The sequence below is a fragment of the Macaca nemestrina genome, chromosome 7 (genome assembly GCF_043159975.1).
Source record: "Macaca nemestrina isolate mMacNem1 chromosome 7, mMacNem.hap1, whole genome shotgun sequence".
In the NCBI taxonomy this organism is placed as follows: domain Eukaryota; kingdom Metazoa; phylum Chordata; class Mammalia; order Primates; family Cercopithecidae; genus Macaca; species Macaca nemestrina.
Window position 1 is genome coordinate 34,357,026 of NC_092131.1, and position 26,161 is coordinate 34,383,186.

Genomic DNA, 26,161 nt, shown 5'->3' on the forward strand with positions numbered 1-26,161 from the left:
TTTGTGGGCCCCATGTCCCTAGGATCCCGAGAAACCCCAGTGCCCCAGCAGCCATGAGCACAGCCCAGGCGTGTGCTGATGGACAGGGACCGCGTGCTGGCAGCTTCCAGACGGCCTCCTGCGGGGCTTCAGCCGCCCCTCCTCAGGGAGCTGCCTGTGGCAGCGCCGCAGCTTCCTGGTCTGGAAGCAGTACCGCACCCTGCTGCCCGACCTGGTGGATAAAGAGGCCCATGGGTGTGAAGCCCTAGGCTTTTCCCTAGACGCGGAGCCCAATCACGGAGGGCCTTGCGAGAGATGAAGCACATGCAAAACACAGAGGTCTACATACTGCACCAGCCCCTGCCCAAGTATGACCACTGTGTGCGTGAGAAGCACCCCTGGGTAGAGCAGCACCTGGAGCCCCAGCTTGTGGAGCAAATCATCCTGACAACGGACAAGACCGTGGTCTTTGGGGACTTGCTCACTGATGACAACCATACCATTCGAGGCCAAGAGGAGAGGCCACAATCAGTACCTGGTCCTACCCTGCACAAAGTGGTGGCTGCCCTCCTGGAGTGACAACAGGAGGGAGATCATAGACAGGCAGCGGGGAGCTAGGCAGCAGGAACGAACAGGCCCTGCAGGGGGCAGCATCTGCAGCTGGAGCAAGGGCGGGCAGGCAGGCACCTTAACCTCCGTGCCCTCACAGGCCCAGCCACCTGGCACCTCCTGGCTGCCATGGAAATACAGTGAGAAAACCAGTCGGAATTCTTTTTGTTTTAAAAAAAAAAAAAAGTGGCTTCCTGGTCAATACATAAGAACATTAAAAAATTGAAACTACCCTTTTTTTTGGTGGTTGTGGTTGTTTTTGTTTTTTTTTAGATGGAGATTCACTCTTTGTCCCCCAGGCTGGAGTGCAATGGTGTGATCTTGGTTCACTGCAACCTCTGCCTCCCGGGTTCCAGCGATTCTCCCGCCTCAGTCTCCTGACTGGCTGGGACCACAGGTGTTGCACTACCACGCCTGGCTAATTTTTGTATTTTTAGTAAAGACAGGGTTTTCACCACGTTGGCCAGGCTGGTCTTGAACTCCTGACCTCAGGTGATCCGCCTGCCTCAGCATCCCAAAGTGCTACAGGTGTTAGCCACCAGGCACGGCCTGTTTTTTGTTTGTTTGTTTTCTTGTTTGTTTTTAATATTGTAAGTGTCTTTTCCCTTTCCTTACAATTTTTTTTGTTGTTGTTGTTTTTTGTTTGTTTTTTGAGACAGAGTCTTGCTCTGCCACCCAGGCTGGAGTACAGTGGCGCGATCTCGGCTCACTGCAAACTCTGCCTCCCGGGTTCAAGTCATTCTCCTGCCTCAGCCTCCTGAGTAGCTGGGACTACAGGCTCCCGCTACCACGCCCGGCTAATTTTTTGTATTTTCAGTAGAGACCGGGTTTCACGGTGGTAGCCAGGATGGCCTCGATCTCTTCATCTCATGACCCGCCCACCTGGGCCTCCCAAAGTGCTGGGATTACAGGCCTGAGCCACCGCGCCCCGCCCTTACAATGTCTTTTAACTGAACACTAGGCTGAGGGACCTCTCAGTTTTGGAGTGGCAGGGGCACGTCCCCAACCAGCCTTCCATTCCATTCCTGTCTCCTCACACTAACCTTCGGAATGTTGGAAGCCACATCCTTTCTCCGTGTGAAAAGCGCAGGCATGAAAAAATAAAAAATAAAAAAGTAAGTGTAACTCCCCTCAGAGGGCCGGGCGCGGTGGCTCACCCTGTAATCCCAGCTCTTAGGGAGGCAGAGGTGGGAGGATAGCTTGAGACCAAGAGTTCAAGACCCGCCTGGGCAATATAGTCCGAGGGTGTGTGGGGGAGGGGAGAAACACAAACAAAGTGAAAAGAGCGAACACACACACACACACACACACACACACACACAGTGAAAAGCACAGGAACAGGGTTGGGCAGACGGGAAGTATTAGCACAGGTGACTCACCTGGCGGTAGGAAAAGAGTCCCGCGCACACGGCCCGCGCGCACCGGCTCGCGCCGCACCCCTGGCGGGAGGAAGTCGCGCTCCTGCCGCGCCCAGCACAGCAGCCGCCCGGGCTCGGGGTCGTGGCCCTCCAGCACCTCCAGCTCCACCGCCAAGGGCGTTCGCACGTCGCGCTTGACAAGCCGCAGCAAGGGTTTCTCGGGCTCCAAGGCCCAGAGCAGCCCCATGGGCTCAAGCCCCGCGAAGCTGCCGCCCAGCGCGGGCGCGCGCTCCAGGTCCAGCTCGCCGTGGGCGTCGGCGCGGTAGCGCGCGTGGGCCTGGAAAAGCGCGCCCTTCTCGTCTCGCAGGGACGCGCGCAGCGTGACCGGCTGCTCCGGAGCTAGGCCGCGCACCGCGATTCGCACCGGCTCGTCCCAGCAGCAGCGGCCGGCGGGCTCCAGGATCAGCGTCGCCGCCATCCGAGCAGGAACCCTAATGATCCGGCCAACCTGCTTCATCTGTGGAGACCTCAGCAACTGTGCCCAACTCTTCAGGCTCCATGGGTACAGCCGGGACGCTCGAAGGACAGCAGGAGATGAGGCCATTTTGAATTTGACCTGGCAACAAGTGAACGGAGGTGGGGAGAAAGAAGCTTGTTAGAGATCATCTAAGGCTACCGTCGCAGGCTAAGCGCCCACTAGGGCAGAGGAGTCTGCTAACCTGAGCTGGGAAGGCCGGAGTCCAGCCTATCAGCCCGACCAAATACAGACACACTTGAACTTGCTTAAAGTCTGCTGTGTTGAAACCTCCACTTTATGTTGGAAAGCAACTTCCTAGTTTTGCTTTTCAGAAGCTTGCTGGCCGGCGGAATGGGCAGTCTCGAGGCGCCAAACTCCTGATGGCGAAGAGGAATGCAGGACTGAAGTTGGTTTTGATCACTTTGTTGAATAATTCACACTCATTACTAATCATAGAGCTTTTCTGTCAAAATCTGCACCATGGTGTTTTGCTTGTGTGTTCTCTGTATATGCCTATCCTCCACATCAATCCCACACCGAAGGGTGCTGGCTTCTTCCTGTGTGACCTCTGAGCTTCATTCCTTACAGGTGTAAAAATAGTCAAATGAGGTAATAGTTATTTCTCGAACTCCTGACTTTGTGATCCGCCCGCCTCAGCCTCCCAAAGTGCTGGGATTTTCAGGCGTGAGCCACTGCGCTCGGCCAGTAGTTATCTTCTTACACTGGTTTCTCATTTTTGTTCCAATCAGTCAACTTTTTAAAAAAAAAAGAAAGAAAGAAAGAAAAAAAAAAAACAGGGTCGGCCGGGCGCGGTGGCACACGCCTGTAATCCCAGCACTTTGGGAGGCCGAGGCAGGCGATCACGGGGTCAGGAGATCGAGACCATCCTGGCTAACACGGTGAAACCCCATCTCTAATAAAAACACAAAAAAATTAGCCGGGCGTGGTGGTGGGCGCCTGTAGTCCAGGCTACTCGGGAGGCTGAGGCAGGAGAATGGCGTGAACCCAGGAGGCGGGGCTTGCAGTGAGCCGAAGTCGCGCCACCGCACTCCAACCTGGGCGACAGAGAGAGACTCCGTCTCAAAAAAAAAAAAAAAAAGACAGAGTCTCACTACTTTGCCAGCCTGGAGTACAGCGGCGGTTTACCATCACTGCACACTTACAAGCCCCAAACTCCTGGGCTCAAGCCATCTTCCTGCCTCAGCCTCTCAAATACCTCAAGGGACTACTGGCGCTCCCCATGCATCGGGCTTTTTTCTGCTTTTTCATAAGCTATTGGTTCCAACCAGAGGGTTGTTTTTTTTTTTTTCCATCAAACTTAGCTTTAGACCCCTCCCAAGCCCTTGTACCTGATTTTATAATTTCCCATCTTTGTAATTAGAGAAACCTATAAATGCATAAGCTTCACACCCACAAAACCTGTTTGCCTCTGCTTCTAATACAGCTGTCCTCAAGTTAAGCCTTTTATATCTCATTCCAAATGCTCATGTCCCATGTCATTAATCTTACAATTTCCTGTTTCTTCTAATTACCTTTGTATAGGTTCTGTGGCACACCAAGTATATTCGGTGCACAGAAGTCTCAGGAACTAAAGAAAGTAAATAATAGTGTGTCCGGAATTGGTTCCTTCCAGTGGGTTCCTGGTCTCGCTGACTTCAAGAATGAAGTTGCAAACCCTCGCAGTGAATGTTACAGTTCTTAAAGATGGTGTGTCCGGAGCTTGTTCCTTCCGATGTTCAGATGTGTCCCGAGTTTCTTCCTTCTAGTGGGTTCGTGATCTCGCTGACTTCAGGAGTAAAGCCACAGACCTTCACAGTGAGTGTTAAGAGCTCATAAAGGCAGGGCACTCCAGAGTTGTTTGTTCCTCCCAGTGGATTCGTAGTCTCACTGGCTTCAGGAATGAAGCTGCAGACTTTCGCGGTGTTACAGCTTTTAAACGCAGTAGGAACCCAAGAGTGAGCAAGAGCAAGATTTACCGCGTAAGAGCAAAAGGACCCCACAGCAAAGAAGAAAACCCACTCTGTTTGGCACTGCTAGCTGGGCAAACCAATGGTGGTGACAGGGCAAGCTTTTATTCCCTTATTTGGCCCTGCCCACATCCTGCTGATTGGCCCGTTTTCCAGAGCGCTGACTGGTCCGTTTTACAGAGTTCTTATTGGTCCATTTTACAGAGTGCTGATTGGTCCGTTTTTTACCAAGTGCTGATTGGTGTGTTTACAAACCTTTAGCTAGAGATAGAGTGCTGATTGGTGCGTTTACAATCCTTTAGCTAGACAGCGAAGTTCTCCAAGTCCTCCTAACCCAGAGGCCCACCTTCTTCACCTGTCAATAGTAACTAATTGTTAATACTTACAAGAACCCTATTAGTAAATTAAGGCCCAGATAATGTAACTAATTTTCTGAAGATAACACAGCTAGAAAGTGGAAATTGGCCGGCGCGGTGGCTCAAGCCTGTAATCCCAGCACTTTGGGAGGCCGAGACGGGCAGATCACGAGGTCAGGAGATCCAGACCATCCTGGCTAACACAGTGAAACCCCGTCTCTACTAAAACATACAAAAAACTAGCCAGGCGAGGTGGTGGGTGCCTGTAATCCCAGCTACTCGGGAGGCTGAGGCAGGAGAATGGCGTAAACCCGGGAGCGTTGCAGTGAGCTGAGATCTGGCCACTGCACTCCAGCCTGGGTGACAGAGCGAGACTCCGTCTCCAAAAAAAAAAAAAAAAAGAAAGTGGAAATTGGGCAAGGTGGCTCCTGCCTGCAATTCCAGTTTACTTGGAGGCTGAGGTGGCAGGATTGCTTAAGGCCAGGAGTTTGAGACCAACCTGGACAACACAGCAAGACCCTGTCTCTAAAAAGCAAAAGGGGCCAGGCGGGGTGGCTCACGCCTGTAAACCCAGCACTTTGGGAGGCCGAGGCAGGCGGATCATGAGGTCAGGAGATCAACATCATTCTGGCTAACACGGTGAAACCCCATCTCTATTGAAAAAAAAGAAATACAAAAAATTAGCCGGGCGTGGTGGCAGGCACCTGTAGTCCCAGCTACTCGGGAGGGTGAGGCAGGAGAACGGCGTGAACCCGGGAGGCAGAGCTTGCAGTGAGCCAAGATCGCGCCAATGCACTCCAGCCTGGGCGACAGAGCGAGACTCCATCTCAAAAAAAAAAAAAAGAAAGAAAGGATAAAGAAAAACGGAGAGGATTCATACCTTTGAAATCTGATTCTCAAGCCTGGGCTCTGAACAGCTATGCTTTGACTGTCTCTCACAGGATGTTGAAGAAGATTTGGAAAAGAAACTCATATATTGGTAGATGTATAAACTGGTATGACCTTTTCATGGCAATCTATGCAAAAATATATAAAAGATCCATTCTCTCTGACTCACAGTTCCATGTCTAGGAATTTCTTTTAAGTAAAGCTTCATGAATTGTGTAAATATTTGGCTACAAGGATGCTTATCATATCATTTTAATAGAGAAAAATTAGAAACAAGTTAGCAATATGAATTTGGTTTAACCGGTTTAATTGTGATGTCATAAAGGAAAGCAGCGTAACCGTTTAAAGTTATATAGCAGAAGAATATATGATGAGCATTTTTCCATGAAACTTATGAAAAAAGGTTAGAGAACAGTATAAATATACTTTTTGCCAAGATATTAACATATTTTTAAAAATGACTAGTCAAACACTACCCCAGTTGCTGGGTGCAGTGGTGCATGCCTGTAGTTCCAGCTGTTCGGAGGGAGGCCTAGGCAGGAGATTGCTTGAGCCCAGGAGGAGCCCAATACCAGCTTGGCAACAGAGCAATACCTCATCTCTTAAAAAAAAAAAAAAAGAAAGAATAGATGAGACATGAAAATCAAAGAACACACACATCTAACTACTTCAAACTGTTGTTTCTTGAGCCTTGCAGTTTTATGCATAGTATTTGTTTGTTTGTTTGTTTAAGACGGGTGTCTCACTGTGTTATCCAGGCTGGAGTGCAGTGGTGCAATCATAGCTCACTACAGCCTCAACCTCCCAGGTTTAGGCAGTCCTACCACCTCAGCCTCCCGAGTACCTGGGACCACAGGCATGCACCACCACACCTGGCTAATTTTTTAGACTGTTTGTACAGACGGGGTCTCCCTATGTTGCCTGGTCTCAAACTCCTGGCTTAAGCAATCCTCCCACCTTGGCCTCCCTGAGTATTGGGATTATAGGCATGAGCCACCCCACACTCAGCCACCTTTCTTTTTTTAATTTTTTTTTTTCTTCAAGACAGAGTCTTGCTCTGTCACCCAGGCTGGAGTGCAGTGGTCTGATCTCAGCTCACTGCAACCTCTGGCTCCCGGGTTCCAGCTATTCTCCTGCCTCATCCTCTTGAGTAGCTGGGATTATAGTCACGCACCACCATGGCCAGTGATTTTTGTATTTTTAGTAGAGTCAGGGTTTCACCATGACGGCGCATCACTTGAGGTTAGGAGTTCAAGAACAGCCTGGCCAAAGTGCTGAAACCCCGTCTCTACTAAAAGTACAAAAATTAGTGGAGTGTGGTGGTGTGACCTGTAATGGGAGGCTGAGACAGGAGAATTGCTTGAACCCGGGAGGCAGAGGTTGCAGTGAGCCGAGATCACACCACTGCACTCCAGCCTGGGAGACAAAGTGAGACTCTGTCTCAAAAAAAAAAAAAAAAAAGACCAAAAAATCCATGAAACCACCATAAATAAGATGCAATTTCACAAAGCTCAGTTTACAAAGAAGGAAATTTAATAAATAGTTGAAGATACCCCTGTGAACGCACAAGTTCTCTGAGTAGACTCATGGAATTCTAAAGAGTTGGTTGCTTGGAGACTGATAGAAACAGCTTTGGAGCCTAAGAAACCAAGGAAGGCTTAAGATGCAGAACCTTGCTTCTGTCTGAGGACTGCCTTGTAGGAGGCCATTTGGAAAGTAATTTTGAAACACTGCTCCTTTGCCAGTGTCTGAAAGGTGCTGGATGGCGTCTGCTGGAAGATGAGAGGCAACCTGAGGTAGCTGAAAAACCTTTGGATTAGGTGTGAAAAGAGTCAGTATTACTTCAGATCCTAACCAGTATGGTGATCTTAATTTTGTCTCTTCTCTCTGGGCCCTAGTTTTGGGATTTATAAAATCAGGACATTAGGCCTGGTGCAGTGGCTCATGCCTATATTCTCAGCATTTTGGGAGGCCAAGGTGGGAGGATCGTTTGAGTCCAGGAGTTCAAGACCAGCCTGAGCAACATAGCGAGACTCTATCTCTACAAAAAAACAAAAAAAAATTTAACTGAGAGTGGTGCTGTGTGCCTATAATCTCAGCTATGTGGGAGGATCACTTGATCCCAGGAGGTCAAGGCTGCAGTGAGCCCTGATTGTGCCACTGTACTCCAGGAGAGTGAGACCCTGTCTCAAAAAAAAAAAAAAAAAATCAAGGCATTAGACCAGGTCATCTTTATAGCAGAGTTTCCAGAGCAATCTCTGGAGACAGCCGTATAGCTGTGTGAGTGCGTGGTGAGAAATTAGAAAGTAGAGGGGAAAAATGAGGGGAACTTTTTGAGGGCAAAAAGGGATTAAGGGGGATTTGAAACAAGCCAGGTTAAGCAGCTGTTCCCTAATCCCACTCTCTCCACTAACCAGGCTTCCTTCATACACCCCACTGACACCCTTTGGGCTGTGCTTTCTTTAAATGTAATGTGTATTACACCTGAGAGCTTGTGAAAATGCAGATTTCTGGGTCTCACTTGCAGCGTACTGAATCAACATTCTGGGAGCGGGACACAAGCGTCTGATGCAAAAGGTTCTTTACCCATATCTATTCCAGGCGCAGTCCCAGCATTTTGGGAGGCTAAGGCAGGAAGATCGCTTGAGTCCAGGAGTTTGAAACCAGCCTGGACAACATAGTAAGATCCTGTCTCTACGAAAAAAAGTTTTAAAACATTAGCCAGGCATGGTGGTGGGCACCTGTTGTCCCAGCTACTGAGGACGCTGAGGCAGGAGGATTGCTTGACACTGGGAGGCAAGGCTACAGTGAACCATGATTGTGCCACCACACTCCAGCTTGGGTGACAGAGTGAGGCCCTGTCTCAAAAATAAATAAATAAACAAAAAACTATATCTAACAAACACCACCCCAGAAGCTGACTGCACATTCCTGGACTCCACCTCAGAACTTCAGAATTAAAATCTGTTGGTAGAGATGAAACTATTTTTTTTAAAAAAGCTTTCAGAAGATACTGATACTAAGGCTTATTTCTTTTTAGTCTTTTCTTTCAAGGCAGTTTCCTCTATTTTAATAACAAGGGAGAATGCAAGATATTACTCCTTTTAGCATACATTACTCAACCTACTTTGACCACTTGTACGGGATAAAGGTATCAGACCAGAGGGTGAGGGTAAGGGACTGATGAGCAAACAGAAAAGTAGAAAGAAATTTGGAATCTCTGAGATACTACCCATTTGAGTTGAGTTCTGCATTCATAAAATATTAGAGGCAGGAGAGGAATTTAGTCCAACTCCTCCGTTTTCCAGTTTGGGGATCTAGGAAGTTCATCAGGTTTTAACTAGAGGCATGTGGCCTAACCCTTCCAACCCCATTCCTACCCTTCTAGCCCAAGTGCCTAGAAATGCAGATAATGCTGGTGGGTTGCTCATTCCAGGGCCTGGTCTGCAGTTATGCCAGGATTGACTTATTCTATTTTTCTGCTGTCTGTGTACAAAAGGACCCAGGACCAGGCACTCTGCTTTTGGTTCTAGAGGGCTATTTATTGGGAGTGGGGTGCTGCCTCATAATGCTGGTCACGTAATGTGTAAGTTTAGATAATAAGGAGCCTCCAAACTCCATTAATAAGTCCTTTCTTCCTTCTCTAAGCACCCTCTCTTTTAATTGCTGAGTGCCCCATACCCCTAAATTCTTCCCCAAGCGCCCAGTGCATCTAACTGTGGGACCCAGAGGCTTGCCTTCTAAGGACAACAGTCCATCCTCTAAACTAATAATAACAATTCCTCACACATATAATTTAGTTTGCAAAGAACTTTCATACGTGCTTCTAATTTTGAGCTTCATATCAATCAACAGTAAATTAGAACAGGTATCAGACTCAATTTTCAGATTGGCAAACTACAGATATTAAATTATTTGCCCGAGGTAACATGACTGGGAAGTGCAGAATTTGGCCTTACACCTGTCCCGTGACTCAAAGACAGACAAAGACAAGCCAGAACAAGCCTCTTTTGATCAGACCCTCGTAACATTTTGTTCTGTCCCCATTCCTTTTCAAAACAGACCTATCATGTGTTCCCTTCCTTCTTAATAAGCCGTCATATCAGATGATATAATAACTATTCCTTAAGGTTTTTTTGTTTTGTTTTGTTTTGTTTTTTTGAGATGAAGTTTTGCTCTTGTCGCTCAGGCTAGAGTGCAGTGGTGTGGTCTTGGGTCACTGCAACCTCCGCCTCCCGGGTTCAAATGATTCTGCCTCAGCCTCCTGAGTAGCTGGGATTACAGGCGCCCGCCACCACACCCAGCTAATTTTTTGTATTTTTAGTAGAGATGGGTTTCGCCATGTTGGCCATGCTGGTCTTGAACTCCTGACCTCAGGTGATCTGCCCACCTCAGCCTCCCAAAGTGTTGGGTTTACAGGCATGAGCCACCACGCCCAGCCTCCTTAAGAATTTATAATAATTGATAATGGTAATATTCTATTTTTTCTGGGATGTTTGCATTGTAACTAAAGATTCTTTGTGTCACAGGCTAAAGGGCATATATCTGGGGACATCCTAAATCATTCCTTTTTTTTTTTTTGAGATGGAGTTTCGCTCTTGTTACCCAGGCTGGAGTGCAGTGGCATGATCTCAGCTCACTACAACCTCTGCTTGTCAGGTTCAAGCAACTCTCCTGCCTCAGCCTCCCAAGTAGCTGGGATTACAGGCGTGTGCCACCATGCCTGGCTAATTTTTGTATTTTTAGTAGAGATGGGGTTTTACCATGTTAATCAGGCTGGCTGGTCTCGAACTCATGACCTTGGGTGATCCGCCCGCCTCAGCCTCCCAAAGTGCTGGGATTATAGGCCTGAGCCACCGCACCTAGCCAATCACTCCTTATAGGTGGTCATCTGGGGATTAAACCAGTCCTCATCCCACTTTTCAAGTGTTTAGGATCAAATTGCCCCCTGCCTTAGAAGCAAAATGTGGACACACTGATGTGTTAGGAATGTAAAATGTTTTAGAAGAATATGCAAGGCAGGAGAATATTAATGTTGTTTTCATTTGACTATTCATATTCAACCAGTGAGGAACTCCTCTTAACAAGAATTATAAGACAGGTCTGGTGTTGACAAAATCTCTCACTTTTTTTTTTTAACTAAAAATATCCTTATTTCTCCTTCATGTTTGAAGGCTGTTTTTGCTGTACATAATATTCTAGATTGGAAGTTTTTTTCCTTCAGCACTTTGTCACCCCGGTCTCTCCTGGCCTGTAAAGTTTCTGCTGAGAAGTCTGCGACCGGCCATATTGGAGCTCCTTTATGATGTTACTAACATGTCCTTCTTTTCTCTTGCTGCTTTTAGGATCCTTTTTTAGCCTTGACCTTTGAGAGTTTGATTATTATATGCCTTGAGGTAGTCTTATTAAGGCTGAGTTGGCTTGGTGTTTTATGACCTTCTTATACCTGAATATTCATATCTTTCTCTAGTTTTAGAAAGTTCTCTGTTACTATTCCTTTAAATAAACTTTTTACATTGATCTCTCCCTCTACATTCTTTTAAAGACCTGTAACTTCAACTTGCCCTTCTGAGGCTATTTTCTAGTTCTTGTAGGCATGCTTTCTTTTTTATTCTTTTTTTCCTTTTACTCCTCGGACTGGGTATTTCCTTTTTTATTTTTTATTTATTTATTATTTTTTTTGAGACAGAGTTTCACTCTTGTCACCCAGGTTGGAGTGCAGTGGCATGATCTCGGCTCACTGCAACCTCCCCCTCCCGGCTTCAAGCAGTTCTCCTGCCTCAGCCTCCTGGGTAGCTGGGACTGCAGGCGCCCGCCACCACGCCTGCCTAATTTTTTGTATTATTTAGTACAGATTGGGTTTCACCGTGTTAGCCAGGATGGTCTCCATCTCCTGACCTCGTGATCTGCCCGTCTCGGCCTCCCAAAGTGCTGGGATTACAGGCCTGAGCCACTGTACCCGGCCGGAACACACACAATTTTTAGAGCAGTGAAACTATTCTATATGATACTATAATGGTGGATACATGTCATTATATGTTTGTCCAAAATTATAGATGTAGAACAATCACCAAGAGGGAACTCTAAAGCAAACTAGAGATTTGGGGTGATAATGATATGTCAGTGAAGGTTAATCAGTTGTAACAGGTGGACCATTCTGGTGGGGGATGTTCATAGTGGAGGTGAGGGAACTATGCATGTCTTGGGAGGCACAGGGAGTATATGGGAAATCTCTGTACCTTCTGCTCAATTTTGCTATGAACCTGAAACTGCTTTAAAATATAAGACGTAAGAAAAAAATAAGTAAACCACCCGGATAGCTCAGTTGGTAGAGCATCAGACTTAATCTGAGGGTCCGGGGTTCTTGTCCGTGTTCCTTAATCTTTTAAAAAACTTTTTAATTAAATTAAACACAAAAAAGAAAAGGAAATTTATTGGATGGAAAATCAAGAGTAGGTGTGGCTTAACATTTGATTGATCCAATGGCTAAATGATGACACCAGGAACCTCTTCTTTCTGTCTTCTCTGCCATTAATAGCATCATAAGGTGGCTGTCAGCTAATTGTGGCCTCATCCTTTTTTGCTCATATTGAGTAGGAGGGAGAAGATTCAGATTTCTAAGAAAGGTCTAAGTCACATATTTTCTCCTGTCATGGAATGTTGAAATTGGCTTAAACCAAATGGAGATTGCCACCATTGCCCCTGGGATCAGGGTGGAGTTAGCATTCCCCGGAACCCACAGCTGCAGGGGGAGGGGCAATAAAATCAGCAATTCTCCTAAAAGAGAGAAGTGTAATATATGCTGAGCAGGTACCTGACAATATGAGTATGGCGGAGGAACTTCTCATGATGGTACTGATGGCTTTTTGAAATCCAGGGCAAGAAAAGACATTTTAAAATTTAGAGAAATAGGCCGGGCTCAGTGGCTCATGCCTGTAATCCCAGCACCTTGGGAAGCTGAAGCAGGTGGATCACTTGAGGCCAGGAGTTCCAGACCAACCTGGCCAATGTGGCAAAACCCCGTCTCTACTAAAAATGCGAAAAGTAGCCGGGTGTGGTGGCCCATGCCTGTAGTCCCAGCAATGTCCCGGGAGGCTAAGGCAAGAAGATTGCTTGAACCCAGGTGGCAGAGGTGGCAGTGAACCAAGATGGTGTCACTACACTCCAGCTAGGGTGACAGAGCAAGATTCTGTCTCCAAAAAAAAAAAAAAAAGTGGATGTTGCCAAAAGGGGAGGGGGGGAGCAAGAAGTCTGTGTCAAAATATATCCTATTTTTGATAAATCTCCAAACAAGTGTGCAAATACTCCTGTCAGTAGGCTCAATCAACAGTCTATCTTGACACCCTGAAGCTAATGCAGAGAAAAAATGCCCAAGAATAACTGGCAGCTGATCTATTTGTTTTTTTTTACACCAGGCAGAGAATCATCTAATTTTTCTATATTAGGGAGGAAATTGAGTAAACTCAATATTCTGTGGTAATATCACCATAAAACTGAGACAAAAATTGAAACAAATAATTGAACACTCATGGACTTCAGTATGGAACTAAAAAATAAAATGTTTTGCCAGGCATGGTGGCTCACACTTGTAATCCCAGCACTTTGGGAGACCCAGGTGGGAAGACTGCTTGAGGCCAGAAGTTTGAAACCAGCCTGGGCAACAGAGCAAGATTCCATCTCTAAAAAAAAAATTAGGCAGGTGTAGTAATGCATACCTGCGATCTCAGCTATTCAGGGAGGCTGGGATGGGAAGATGGCTTGAGCCCAGAAGTTTGAGGCTGCAATGGAGCTATGATCACACCAATGCACTGCAGCTCTGGGCATCAGAGCAAGACTCTGTCCCTAAAACAATTTTTTTTTTTTTTTTTTTTTTTGAGACAGCATCTCACTGTGTCGCCCAGGTTGGAGTGCAGTGGTGCAACTTGGGTCACTGCAACCTCCACCTCCTGTGTTGAAGCAATTCTTGTTTCTCAGCCTCTCAAGTAGCTGGGACTACAGGTGCCCGCCACCACTCCCAGCTAATTTTTTGTATTTTTAGTACACCTGATCCGCCTGCCTCGGCCTCCCAAAGTGCTGGGATTACAGGCATGAACCACTGAGCCTGACCTCTAAAAAAATTCTTTTTTTTTTTTTCTTTTTGAGATGGAGTTTCACTCTTGTTGCCCAGGCTGGAGTGCAATGGCGCGATCTCGGCTCACCACAACCTCTGCCTCCGGGGTTCAAGTGATTCTCCTGCCTCAGCCTTCCTGAGTAGCTGGGATTACAGGCATGCACCACCATGCCCAGCTAATTTTGTATGTTTAGTAGAGACAGGGTTTCTCCATGTTGGTCAGGCTGGTCTCCAACTCCCGGCCTCAGGTGATCCAACTGCCTCGGCCTCCCAAAGTGCTGGGATTACAGGTGTGAGCCACTGCGTCCAGCCTAAAAAAATTATTTTAAGTAAAAATAAAAAATAAATGTTTTCCGTGAGAAAAGAAGAAATCACACTGGTTTGGCAGTTTAAATGTTTTTTGTTTTTGTTTTTGTTTTTGTTTTCCTTGAGATAGTCTCATTGTATCACCCAGGCTGGAGTGCAGTTGTGCCATCTCAGCTCACTGCAACCTCCGCCTCCCAGGTTCAAGCAATTCTCCTGTCTCAGCCTCCCAAGTAGCTAGGATTACAGACACCTGCCACCACATCCGCCTAATTTTTGTATTTTTAGTAGAGGCAGGGTTTCACCACGTCAGCCAGGCTGGTTTCAAACTCCTGACCTCAAGTGATCCACCTCTCTCGGCCTCCCAAACATTATAATAAAAATAATCTTTTTACTATAGATAAAGACTTTGGGCTGGGTGCGGTGGCTCACACCTATAATCCCAGTACTTTGGGACTAGAGGCAGGCAGATTGCTTGAGGTCAGGAGTTTCAGACCAGCCTGGCCAACGTGGTGAAATCCCATCTCTACTAAAAATACAAAAATTAGCCAGGCGTGGTGGTGGTCGCCTGTGATCCCAGCTGCCAAGACCGCCGCCTGCTCTGGGACTGGAGTAGACATCAGCCTCTGCAGGCTTGTCGAAGAAGGGAGAAAAAGAACAGCAAGAGCAATTGAACACATTGGTGAAGTATAAAATGAAATAGACAGACTTAATGAACAAGCCAGTGAGGAGATTTTGAAAGTAGAACAGAAATATAACAAACTCCACCAACCATTTTTTCAGAAGAGGTCAGAATTGATCGCCAAAATCCCAGATTTTTGGGTGACAACATTTGTCAACCATCCACAAGTGTCTGCAGTGCTTGGGGAGGAAGACAAAGAGGCACTGCATTATTTGACCAGAGTTGAAGTGACAGAATTTGAAGATATTAAATCAGGTTACAGAATAGATTTTTATTTTGATGAAAATCTTTACTTTGAAAATAAAGTTCTCTCCAAAGAATTTCATCTGAATGAGAGTGGTGGTCCATCTTCAAAGTCCACTGAAATCAAATGGAAATCTGGAAAGGATTTGACTAAACATTCAAGTCAAACACAGAATAAAGCCAGCAGGAAGAGGCAGCATGAGGAACCAGAGAGCTTCTTTACTTGGTTTACTGACCATTCTGATGCAGGTGCTGATGCGTTAGGAGAGGTCATCAAAGATGATATTTGGCCAAACCCATTACAGTACTACTTGGTTCCTGATATGGATGATGAAGAAGGAGAAGGAGAAGATGATGATGATGATGAAGAGGAGGAAGGATTAGAAGATATTGATGAGGAAGGGGATGAGGATGAAGGTGATGAAGATGATGATGAAGGGGAGGAAGGAGAGGAAGATGAAGGAGAAGATGACTAATAGAACACTGATGGATTCCAACCTTCCTTTTTTTAAATGTTCTCCAGTCCCTGGGAGCAAGTTGCAGTTTTTTTTTTTTTTTTTTGTCTCTTGTGCTCAGTCGCCCTGTTCTTGAGGTCTCTTTTCTGTACTCCATGGTTCTCAACTTATTTGGGGGGAAATACCTTGAGCAGAATACAATGGGAAAAGAGTCTCTACCTCTTTCTGTTCGAAGTTCATTTTTATCCCTTCCTGTCTGAACAAAAACTGTATGGAATCAACACCACCGAGCTCTGTGGGAAGAAAGAAAGCCCTGCTCCCTTCGCTCTGCTGGAGGCTGGAGGGTGCCGGGCCCCTGTGTAGTAGTGCATAGAATTCTAGCTTGTTTCCTCCTTTCTCTGTATGTTGGGCTCAGAGAGTACACTGTGTCTCTATGTGAATGTGGACAGTTAGCATTTACCAACATGTATGTGTCTACTTTCTCTTGTTTAAAAGAGGAAAAAAAAAACGTTAAAAAATGGGGTTATAGAAAGTCAGCAAAGGGTGGGTTTGAGATGTTTGGGTGGGTTAAGTGGGCATTTTGACAACATGGCTTCTCCTTTGGCATGTTTAATTGTGATATTTGACAGACATCCTTGCAGTTTAAGATGATACTTTTAAAATAAATTCTCTCCTAATGATGACTTGAGCCCTGCCACTCAATGAGAGAATCAGCAGAACCTGTAGGATCTTATTTGAAATTGACATTCTCTATTGTAATTTTGTTCCTGTTTATGTTTGAAGTTTTTGTTTCACTGGAAAGATTATGCTCAGTTTTAAATGTTAAAAGTGTACAAGTTGGCCGGGCGTGGTGGCTCAAGCCTGTAATCCCAGCACTTTAGGAGGCCGAGACGGGCGGATCACTAGGTCAGGAGATTGAGACCATCCTGGCTAACATGGTGAAACCCCGTCTCTACTAAAAAATACAAAAAACTAGCCGGGAGTGGTGGCGGGCGCGTGCAGTCCCAGCTACTCGGGAGGCTGAGGCAGGAGAATGGTATAAACCTGGGAGGCGGAGCTTGCAGTGAGCTGAGATCCGGCCACTGCACTCCAGCCTGGGTGACAGAACCAGACTCCGTCTCAAAAAAAAAAAAAAAAAAAAGTGTATAAGTTGCTTTGTTACAATAGAACTAAATATGTACACATAGGGGGAAAAAAAAAGTTGTTTGTCAGAGGCTGGTCATGGTGGCTCACACCTGTAATCCCAGCACTTTAGGAAGCTGAGGTGGGATCACTTGAGCCCAGGAGTTCAAGACTAGCCTGGATAACATAGGGAGACCCCATATCAACAAAAAATACACACACACACACACACACACACACACACATTAGGTGGGCATGGTGGTACATCCGTGGTCCCAGTTCCTAGGGAGGCTGAGGTGAGAGGATTGCCTGAGCCCAGGAGTTCAAGGCTGCAGTAAACCATGATTGTGCCACTCCACTCCAGCCTGGGCAACAGTGAGAGCCTGTCGAAAAAAACAAAAACAAAAACAAAAAACCAGCCAGCACAGTGGCTCATGCCTATAATTCCAGCACTTCGGGAAGCCAAGGCAGGGGATCATGAGGTCAGAAGATAGAGACCATCCTGGCTAACACGGTGAAACACCGTCTCTATTAAAAATACAAAAAATTAGCCAGGCATGGTGGCGGGCGCCTGTAGTCCGAGCTACTCGGGAGGCTGAGGCAGGAGAATGGCATGAATCCAGGAGGCAGAGGTTGCAGTGACCTGAGATCATGCCACTGCACTCCAGCCTGGGGAACCGAGGGGAGACTCCATCTAAAAAAAAAAAAAAAGTTGTTTGTCAGGAATGATCATTAGTTTACAGATATAACATCATTTAGTGATTGGCTATACACTGTTTAACTCTAGGGTGTATGGCATTTCTTTCTTTTCTTGAGAGGGAATCTCACTCTGTCGCCCAGGCTGAAATGCAGTGGTGCGATCTCAGCTCACTGCAACTTCAGCCTCCCAGGTTCAAGCAATTCTCATGCCTCAGCCTCCCAAGTGGCTGGGACTACAGGCATGCACTACTACGCCCGGCTAATTTTTTTTTTCTTTTTTTCTTCAAGATGGAGTCTTTCTCTGTCGCCCAGGCTGGAGTGCAGTGGTGCGGTGTTGGTGTGGTCTTGGCTCACTGCAACTTCTGCCTTCCAGGTTCAAGCTATTCTCCTGCCTCAGCCTCCCAAGTGACTGGGATTACAGGTGCACGCCACCACACCCTGCTAATTTTTGTTTGTTTGTTTGTTTGTTTGTTTTTTAGATGGAGTTTTGCTCTGTCGCCCAGGCTGGAGTGCAGTGGTGTGATCTCGGCTCACTGCAACCTCCACCTCTCGCGTTCAAGCCGTTCTACTGCCTCAGCCTCCCAAGTAGCTGGGACTACAGGCGAGGGCCACTACATCTGGCTAATTTTTGTATTTTTAGTAGAGACCAGGTTTCACCACATTGGCTAGGCTGTTCTCAAACTCCTGACCTCGTGATCCACCCGCCTCAGCCTCCCAAAGTGCTGGGATTACAGGCGTGAGCCACCGTGCTTGACCTTTTTTTTTTTTTTTTTTTTTGTATTTTTAGTAGAGATGGGGTATTACCATGTTGGCCGGGCTGGTCTCAAACTCCTGACCTCATGATCCGAACTCCTGACCTTCAGCCTCCCAAAGTGCTGGGATTACAGGCGTGAGCCACCGCACCCAGCTTAGTTTTTGTATTTTTAGTAGAGATGGGGTTTCACCATATTGCCAAACTGGTCTTGAACTCCTGACCTTGTGATCTGCCCACCTCAGCCTCCCAAAGTGCAGGATTACAGGTGTAAGCCACCATGCCCGGCCTGGGTATATGACATTTCATGCCTCTTTGGCATTGCTTAATCTAGAGCCCACATTGCAAGTGGTTTCAAGAGATAATTAGTTCAACTAGGAGTGAGATGTGACAGCTATCATATTTTAAGTGCTTCTCTGGGCCTCATAATTTAAAGGGGCTTGCATTTCTCAGATAAAACGGCTTTTTCTTTTTTTTCCTTGCTCATGACTATAGTTAATAGTGTATTGTATACTTGAAATTTCCTAAGACAGTAGATCTTAAGTATTGCTATGGTCTAAATGCTGGTGTCCCCTACCCAGCCAAAATTCAAATGTTAGAACCCATCAAAGGGCAAAATTGCAATTAATTTAGTTCAAAATCTCAATTGAAAAAAAACATTCTTAATTGGCTTTATTGCGATTCTAAGATCAGGCAACACTTTATTCCATAAAACAGAGTAAGTTTCAGATGAGCTGAGCAGCAGTTGGCTTTTATAGACAGAGAAGAGCTGAAGACAGCAGAAGCAAAGAACAAAGAGCTTCCTGGTCATTTCAAAACTATTTTTCTTGTAAGGTGGGCATCAAGGAGACAGAACAACAGAAAAGTAACTGATTAGTTACTTCAGGCTAATTTTGTTTTACTTTTTCATTATTGTTATTTTTTATTTTTAATAGAGACAGGGTCTCACTGTATATAGCTCAGGCTGGTCTGGAACTCCTGGGCTCAACAATCGGCCTCCCAAAGTGCTAGGATTACAGGTGTGAGCCACCGCGCAGGACAAGGCCTTTTTTTTTTTTTTTTTTTTTTTTGAGCTGGAGTCTCACTCTGTTGCCCAGGCTGGAGTGCAGCAGCACTATCTCAGTTCACTGCAACCACTGCTTCTCTGGTTCAAGCGGTTCTCCTGCCTCTGTCTCCTGAGTAGCTGAGATTACAGGACCCCACCACCATGCCTGGCTAATTTTTTTTTATTTTTCATAGAAACAGGGTTTCACCACATTGGGCAGGCTGGTCTCCAACTCCTGGTCTCTAGTGATCCGCCTGCCTTGGGCTCCCAAAGTGCCAGTATTACATGCGTGAGCCACCATGTCCAGCTGGCTAATTCTTTTGTGTAAGGATTAAAGCAGTGGGGAACCTCATTGTCATGACAATTGAAGATCAAAACTGGCATGTTTGGGAAATGGGCTGTTATTTCTCTCCTGATTTCTCAAAAGACCAGGTAACACTTCAGTTTAGGTTGGGTGAAACTTTAGCATGGGTGACGCCAATTTGGTTTTTAGTCTTGTCTGTTGGGGCCTAGTGCTAGAGCCTAGTCCAAAACAATGGCCTTAGGGGCGCATGCCTGTAATCCCAGCTACTGGGGAGGCTGAGGCACAGGAATTGCTTGAACCTGGGAGGCGGAGGCTGCAGTGTGCCAAGATTGCGCTGCTGCACTCCAGCCTGGGGGACAGAGCAAGACTCTATCTCAAAAAAAAAAAAAAAAAAAAAAAAGAGCAAAACAGCGGTCTCCTATACTTTTTTTTTCATTCGCTTCCCAGTGTATCCTCCACAGCAATAATTTTTATTTAACAAACCTAATACCCAATGTGATAGTACTATTTTATTTTTATTTTTTTGGAGGTCTAGTCCCACCAGTTGCCCAGGCTGGAGTGCAGTGGCGCGATCCCGGCTCACTGGACCTCGGCCTCCTGGTTTCCAAGTGATTCTCCTGCCTCAGCCTCCCCCGAAGCTGGGATTACAGGTGAGCACTACCAAGCCCGGCTAATTATCTTTTGGATTTTTAGTAGAGACAGTGTCTCACCATATTGCCCAGGCTGGTCTTGAACTCCTGAGCCCAGGTAATCTGCCCACCTCAGCCTCCCAAAGTGCTGAGATGACAGGTGTGAGCCACCATGCCTAACCTCAATGTGATAGGTGGGGACTTGGCACCTGGGGGAGAACAAGGGGAGGCACAGGACCCCAGAAAGTGTCCTGAGCAGGAGGCTTGTGTCCTTGGGGGCGGGGCACCAGCCCTGGTGCTGACCTGTCCTTGCCCTGACCTGGGCCTGTCCTGCTGGGCCAGGCAGGGGCTATGGCAAATGAGCGAGACAAGGTGGCCAGGCCATGAGCCAGGAACAGTGGGAGTCAGGAATGCCGGAAAGTGTGTGCCCGGGTGGGGAAACCCTCGATAGGGCCCATGCGGGATGGAAGGGAGCTGGTGGGGGAGCTGCCCACAGAGACAGGCCTGGGTGGCACTCAAGAGGTGTGGGGGTCAGGGCCCCAGACTCATGGCATGAGACAGGAATGGGTGTTGGGGGTCTGGTTGAGGGTGTTAACAAACTGCCAGGCTGGAGCTGGGGGTGTCTAGAGGGCCCAAGGTGTTATGGGATCAGGAAGTGGGGGACACTGGAGTGTTTATGGGGTGCTAGAACACCTGTGGGATGCACTGGTCTAAGTTGGGGGTGACAGTGGTTGGGACGTGGGAAGGTTGATTTGTATAGGCACAGGGGATTGTGGGAATGGGGGCTGGGAGGGTCTCAAAAATGGGGCCCAAGCTCAGGAGCAGGCAAATGAGGATGAGGGAGGGGATGCTGAAGGTTAGAATGAAGGCTCTGCCTCCTCTGAGCTTGGAGCCTGGGAAAGGGGCCAGGGTGGGTTTATGATGGTACAGGCAGTGCTGGGGGCTCCCAACAGGCCCCAGGCAAGGAAGAGGCTGCAGAATGCCCGCTGTGCCATTGCAGAGCAATTACACTGAGACAGCAGTGTTTGCAGCACAGAAAGAGCTTCATGATCACAGGGCACCTAGCAAGGTGATGGGAGGAGACCCTCAAATCCATCTCCTTGAAGAATTCTGGGCTGGGGTTGTTACCAGTGGAAAGCGTCTGAGTTACTGGTGGCGAATCTGTACAGGTCTGCAGCAACTTCAGTTCTTGCCTCCTCGGAAGAAAGAATTTGACTGAGGGGCATAAGGCAGAAAAAGAGATGGAGTTACGTTTCAGAGCAGGAGTGGAAGTTTATTTAAAAAGTCTTTAGAGGCCGGGCGCAGTGGCTCAAGCCTGTAATCCCAGCACTTTGGGAGGCCGAGACGGGCGGATCACGAGGTCAGGAGATCGAGACCATCCTGGCGAACACGGTGAAACCCCGTCTCTACTAAAGAAATACAAAAAACTAGCCGGGCGAGGTGGCGGGCGCCTGTAGTCCCAGCTACTCTGGAGGCTGAGGCCGGAGAATGGCGTGAACCCGGGAGGCGGAGCTTGCAGTGAGCTGAGATCTGGCCACTGCACTCCAGCCTGGGCGACAGAGCGAGACTCCGTCTCAAAAAAAAAAAAAAAAAAAAAAGTCTTTAGAAAATGAAAGAAAGGAAAGTTTACTTGGAAGAGACCCCACTGGGCACCTGAAGGTCAAGAGCCCCGTTTAACTGTGATCCTAGGACTTTATAGGCTCACCTCTTTCTCATGATTCTTCTCTTAGGGTGGGCTGCCCTCATGCTCTGTGCCCTCCTTACCCTTGGGAAGAGAGCATGCACAGTGTATTTAGGAAGTTGTATGCATGCCCATCTGAGGCTTTCTTCCCTTTTCCAGTGGAGTGTCCTGGAAAGGTCATACCTTGCCATTTTGTCTATTTTTTTTTTTTTTTTTTTTGATGGAGTTTTGCTCTTGTTGCCCAGGCTGGAGTACAATGGCATGGTCTCAGCTCACTGCAACCTCCACCTCCTGCGTTCAAGTGATTCTCCTGCCTCAGCCTCCTGAGTAGCAGGGAATACAGGTGCGTGCCACCACACCCAGCTAATTTTTGTATTTTTCGTAGAGACGGGGTTTCACCATGTTGGTCAGGCTGTTCTCGAACTCCTGACTTCAGGTGACCCACCCACCTCAGCCTCCCAAAGTGCTGGGATTACAGACGTGAGCCGCCGCGCCCGGCCTGCCATTTTGTCTCTTAATGCACTGCCCAGGAAGTTGCTTCTCCCTGGTGCCTGCATTCAATTAACACTTTAATGTTAACAGCTGTGGATCATCAGGAGCTTGTCTCACTCTGGTGCTCTGGCATGGACTGTGAGTTTTCATTTTTAGAGAGGCAATGGGATAACTGTCAAACCATCACCTGACATTCCTAGTGGATGAGGGAGAAAAGCCCTCTCCTTCCCTGCTCATGTCTATCTAACTACCTGTAACAGGGTTTTTAAAGGGATCATGGAGGGTGAAGGGCTAGAAAATTGGGGTCATTGATTGGTTGGGGTAAAGGGGATTAAATTTTCAGGAGGTGGAAACTGCTTTCTTTTTTTTTTTTTTCTGAGACGGAGCCTCACTGTGTCACCCAGGCTGGAGTGCAATGGTGCAATCTCAACTCACTGTAACCTCTGCCTCCCGGGTTCAAGTGATTCTCCTGCCTCAGCCTCTCAACCTCCAAGTAGCTGGGACTACAGACACATGCCACCACACTTGGTTAATTTTTGCATTTTTTAATAGAGACGCGGTTTCACTACCTTAGCCAGGCTGGTCTCGAACTCCTGACCTCGTGATTCGCCCGCCTTCATCTCCCAAAGTGCTGGGATTATAGGCATGAGCCACCGCACCCGGCCAAAACTGCATTCTTTAGTGAGTTCCTGTGGGGTCCTTCTGACAAGCTGGCATCAGCAGTTTCATTGGTGGCTGATGTGACACCTCGGTTCTTCTTGATTTAAAAGAATTTAAACGAGACACACAGCGAAAGAAGTGCAGCATAGAGTAATTTATTGCAAAGGAAAAAGAATATTTTGAAAGTTACGTGCAGAATGGACGGTATACCATGAGAGAGAGAGGATTCAAGGCAGGCTGCTCATAAGGGTGAGCCAGCAGACACTGGCAGTAGGGAGACTCCCTATATGGGAGTCTTACATGATTATTCATAAGGTGGTGGGAAGAGGTGTTGCTAGTAGGCATGTTCTGGGTGCACATGCGCAGTAGCTGTACATGCTTGTTCATATGTCACATGCCTCACTAGCATATTACATCTCCACGTAGGGCTGTCTTCTGCTATTATAATGAGCAAAATATCCGTTTGAGGACAGGTAACATCAAAATGCTCATGCTGTCTATGGGGGAAATTCCCTACTGAAGATAGCTTTGCTTGAATGAGCGCAATTACAATGCGAATGCTGAGGCTCACTGTGTTGACTGTACGGGTGCCATGGTCGCTGCATGTGACCGAGAACACGGTCACTTCCTTAACTACCTATCCTGCCTCAGTTTCACTGGTGCACAGGACCTGAAAGAATATCTCGAATGGAAACGTTAACGTTTTATAATGTTCAAGCTGTTATCTATAGAGCAGTGAAGGGGAACTATGACCTTGTGACAGGGTCTATGTGACTCTGGAGCAACAGGCAGCAAACAACTCTGAGCAAGTGGGTCAGAGAGCAGCTGACTCCATGACCAATGCTGTATGTGCGACAAGCTGGGCTGATTTGCATGTTGCCCCCTCCCTTCTTCCCTGAGTAATTTTATAAAGTTGATAGGGAAGGTTTCAGTGGGATCTTGGCCAGTCTCATAAAGGAGGCTGTTCTGAGGGGCTGGGAAGGAGGCCTCATGAGAGGAGGAAGGGCTCCCAGGGAAGGGCTTGGGCCAGGGTGCCTGATGCTGGGGTGGAGTGGAGGGCACTACTAGCTTCAGCATGTGCAAAGAAGGAGGCTTGGGGATTCTGAGTGGTTGGGGTGGTACTGTGGGAGGGGGATCATCTGCAGAGAAGGGGCAAAAGGAGGTGGGAGGCCCTGGTAAAGATTCAACTCCCCAAGTGGCCCAGATGCTCTCAAAATGACTTGCCTCAGGGACTGTCCACCACCAAAAAAATCTCAGCACTCTCTCTTGCTATTTAATCAGATAAAGCCCCAGGATCTGAAGCCCCAGGTTCAGATCCTGCCTTGCCATTGGCTTGCAGGATCTATGACCTTGGCAAATGGCTTTGCCCCTTGCCTCAATTTCTTTTTCTGCAGAATGTGACAGGAATGTTCTCTACTTCCTGGTGGTGTTTAAAATATTAAATCATAATTAGCTCTAATAGCTAACACATTGAAGCCTGATGCCCAGGGCGTGATGCATGATTGTTAATTCCTCCCAACAAGATGCGATTGTTGTTATACCCATTGTATAGATGAGAAAATTGAGGCCTGGGACCCCTGAGATACACACACACACACACACACACACACACACACACACACACACACACATCACGAGGCGTTTGGGAAGTGACTGTCATGATGGTGGCACCCTCATTAATGGGATTGGTGCCCTTATAAAACAGGTTGAAGAGAACTGCCTCACTCCTTCCACTAGGTAGGACACAAGATGGTGCCATCTATGAGGAACAGGCCCTCACCGGACACCAGATCTGCTGGTGCCTTGATCTTGGATTTCCTAGCCTCCAAAACTGTGAGCAATACATTTGTTTTTTGTAAATTACCCAGTCTTAAGACATTTTGTTACAGCAGTTGAACAGACTAAGACAAGTGTCCTCACTACCGAAAAAAAAAAAAAAAAGAGAGAGAGAGAAAGATGTGAGGTGACAGATAGGTTAATTACCTGGATTGCAGGAATCCTTTCACAGTGTGTTCATATACACATATCAAAACACCATGTTGGGTTGGCACAATGGTTCCCGCCTATAATCCCAGCACTTTGAGAGGCCAACGTGGGAGTGTAACTAAGCAGGTTAGCAGCTTAGCCTCAAATCTTAAGACTTTTTTTTCCTTTCCCCCTTTCTCCTCCCCCAACGAGTCTCAAGATACAACTCTGAGACCAGCTGCATACGTGTTTCCTTTCATCTTGAAATACAGCCTCGGAATGTGCTGAACCTCCACGCCCTTTCTTTTCCCATTCTATGCTTTCATGCCTCGTGCACATGTATTTACCTAGATGCTTGTTAAGTACACACCATTACCTGGTCATACATTTCCTTCAGCTTCAGGGGCTGGATCTGGATATGGACCAGACACCTCTAGCCACAATGATGGCACTGGCTCCTTCACCAGATGAAACAATACTTCAAGACAAGCCATTGGAGCAGGTCACGCCACCCGACAACTCCTAGTTCTGCTGCCTCTTCTGCACTCCAAACTCTCCAAAAACTCCTGGATTCCCTTCACAAATTGAAGAGTGGAAATATTTGCAAATAATTACACTCACTCCTCCCCTTGCTAGCATGGATAATAAAACTCACTCTCTTTATCACACCTCACTCTTATTATATTGGTTTCTTTTTACAAGTGGCAAGCAGTTGGACCCTTTTACTGATTACAGGAGGATCACTTGAGGCCAGGAGTTCGAGACCAGCCTGGGCAACATAATAAGACCCTGTTTCTGCAAAAAGTTAAAAATTAGCTGGGCATGGTGGCAAGTGCCTATAGTCTCAGCTACTCAGGAGGCTGAAGTGGGAGGATGGGTTGAGCCCCCAGGGATTTGAGGCTGCAATAAGCTATGATAGTGCCATTGCACTCCAGCCTGGCCAGAGCCTGACTCTTAAAACAAAAACAACCCTCACCCCCACCCATCACTGTGTACACTTTATTTTTTGAGATAGGGTCTCACTCTGTTGTCCAGGCTACAGTGCAGTAACAACCTTGGCTCACTGCAACCTCCACTTCCCAGGTTCAAGTGATTCACCCACCTCAGCCTCCCAAGTAGCTGGGACTATAGGTGCACACCACCACGCCTGGCAAATTTTTGTATTTTTTGGTAGAGATGGAGTTTTACCATGTTGGCCAGGCTGCTCTCGAACTCCTGACTTCAAGTGATCCACCCACCTCGGCCTCCCAAAGTGATGGAATTACAGGCGTGAGCTACCGTGCCTAGTCCACGTTGTACACTTGAAATATGCTTTTAAAAACCATGCCCATTGGACTTGGGTATTG

The 26,161-nt window shown here is 47.1% G+C and overlaps 1 protein-coding gene, 2 long non-coding RNA genes and 1 pseudogene across 7 annotated transcripts in view; 3 read left to right on the forward strand and 1 right to left on the reverse strand.

Annotated features, from left to right (window-relative positions):
• LOC105494325 (acyl-coenzyme A thioesterase 1) overlaps positions 1-26,161 on the reverse strand; it is a 41,405-nt gene that overhangs the window by 4,243 nt on the left and 11,001 nt on the right. Inside the window, exons 4-5 of one of the 3 annotated variants that reach the window (XM_071099894.1) lie at positions 1,968-2,562; positions 1,632-1,655 (exon numbers count right to left, since the gene is read on the reverse strand). In XM_071099894.1, coding sequence (XP_070955995.1) covers positions 1,632-1,655; positions 1,968-2,562 — 619 coding nt within the window. Of the gene's footprint in view, positions 1-1,631; positions 1,656-1,967; positions 2,563-26,161 lie in introns of those variants that run through there. The other 2 variants (XM_071099895.1, XM_071099896.1) reach the window with 2 other exon arrangements.
• Positions 2,562-5,844, forward strand: LOC139364250 (uncharacterized). Its single transcript, XR_011625753.1, has 2 exons — positions 2,562-2,869; positions 4,006-5,844. It is a non-coding gene; the product is annotated as an uncharacterized lncRNA (long non-coding RNA).
• On the forward strand, positions 7,127-25,658 carry LOC139364249 (uncharacterized). Of its 3 annotated transcripts, none has more exons than XR_011625752.1 (4): positions 7,127-7,470; positions 19,918-20,038; positions 24,556-24,683; positions 25,213-25,658. It is a non-coding gene; the product is annotated as an uncharacterized lncRNA (long non-coding RNA). The 3 variants fall into 3 exon arrangements; XR_011625751.1 differs by having other exon boundaries at positions 7,128-7,470; positions 24,588-24,683; positions 25,213-25,657; XR_011625750.1 differs by lacking the exon at positions 24,556-24,683 and having other exon boundaries at positions 7,136-7,470; positions 25,213-25,654.
• LOC105494322 (protein SET-like) lies at positions 14,631-16,326 on the forward strand (annotated as a pseudogene).